The sequence below is a fragment of the Haliaeetus leucocephalus genome, unplaced genomic scaffold (assembly GCF_000737465.1).
Source record: "Haliaeetus leucocephalus isolate CR32 unplaced genomic scaffold, Haliaeetus_leucocephalus-4.0 Scaffold309, whole genome shotgun sequence".
Lineage (NCBI taxonomy): Eukaryota > Metazoa > Chordata > Aves > Accipitriformes > Accipitridae > Haliaeetus > Haliaeetus leucocephalus.
The window spans coordinates 75,289-76,195 of record NW_010972745.1 but is presented as its reverse complement, the minus strand read 5'-3'; the positions used below and the strand labels follow the sequence as shown (position 1 = coordinate 76,195).

The following is a 907-nucleotide window of genomic DNA, read 5'->3' as shown; positions in this document are numbered from 1 at the left end:
CCTAGCCCCCACCTATCTCCCGCTGCCGCCCCTTCGCCGAGGCCACGCCCCCGTCCAACACCTGCGCCCAGGCCCCACCCACTGACCACAGCCACTGCCCAGACCCCGCCCCCTCACACAGCAGTCTCTTTGCCCCTGCTCAGACCCCGCCCCCTTGCACCGAGGCCACACCTCCCGCGCTCAGGCTCCACCCTCCCCGGTTGGGGGGGCGGTAATTACTCAGCTCCAGAACACGCTGGGAAGTGCAGTCCTCCAGTCCGAGGGGGGGCGCTATTCCCCCAGTAAGTAACTGGGACGCATCCTGCCCCTCCCCCACCCCGAGGCCAAATTAAACTTTTATTATTATTTATTTGTTACATACAAACGAAATCGCTGAAAAAACCCCAACCCAAAAAAAAAAAAAAAAAACAGGGGGTGGGGGGAAGGGGCCTCGACTCCCGCGAGGCACCAGAAACAACCAAAATGGGCAAAACTCCCCTTCCAGCCCCAAAATGAACCATTGCCCCTCCCCCAGCCCCCCCATGAGCCCCCCCACCCCAGGAGGGGGATGGGGTGGGGGGGTATGTGTGTCATGTCCACCCCCCCATCACCCATTCGGTGACCGGAGGCGGGGGTTACAACCAGGTTGGGTACCCATCCCCGAGGCGAGGAGGTGTTTTGGGGGCAAAACCTTGAAATTTGGGTACAGAAAGCAGTGGGGGAGGGGCTCAGTGACAGCAGCCCCCGCAGTGTCCCCCCCCGGGGTGGGGGTGACTCTCCCCGAACTTGGTGCGACGGCTGAGGATCTCGTAGGAGGAATCGTCCCCGCAACAGCCGGAGACGCTGGGGGAGGCGGCGTCCACCTCGAACCTGGGGGGGGGCACGGCGTCCCCCCAACCCCCCCCCGTGTCACCCAGACCACCCCCTG

At 63.7% G+C, this 907-nt stretch overlaps 1 protein-coding gene across 1 annotated transcript in view; it reads right to left on the bottom strand.

The window, feature by feature from the left end:
- Positions 1-576: 576 nt before the first annotated feature.
- Positions 577-907, bottom strand: part of NAA40 (N(alpha)-acetyltransferase 40, NatD catalytic subunit) — a 5,284-nt gene continuing 4,953 nt past the window's right edge. Inside the window, 1 exon segment of the mRNA XM_010571176.1 lies at positions 577-849. Within this exon segment, the coding sequence (XP_010569478.1) occupies positions 708-849 (142 nt within the window). The 3' untranslated portion in view covers positions 577-707.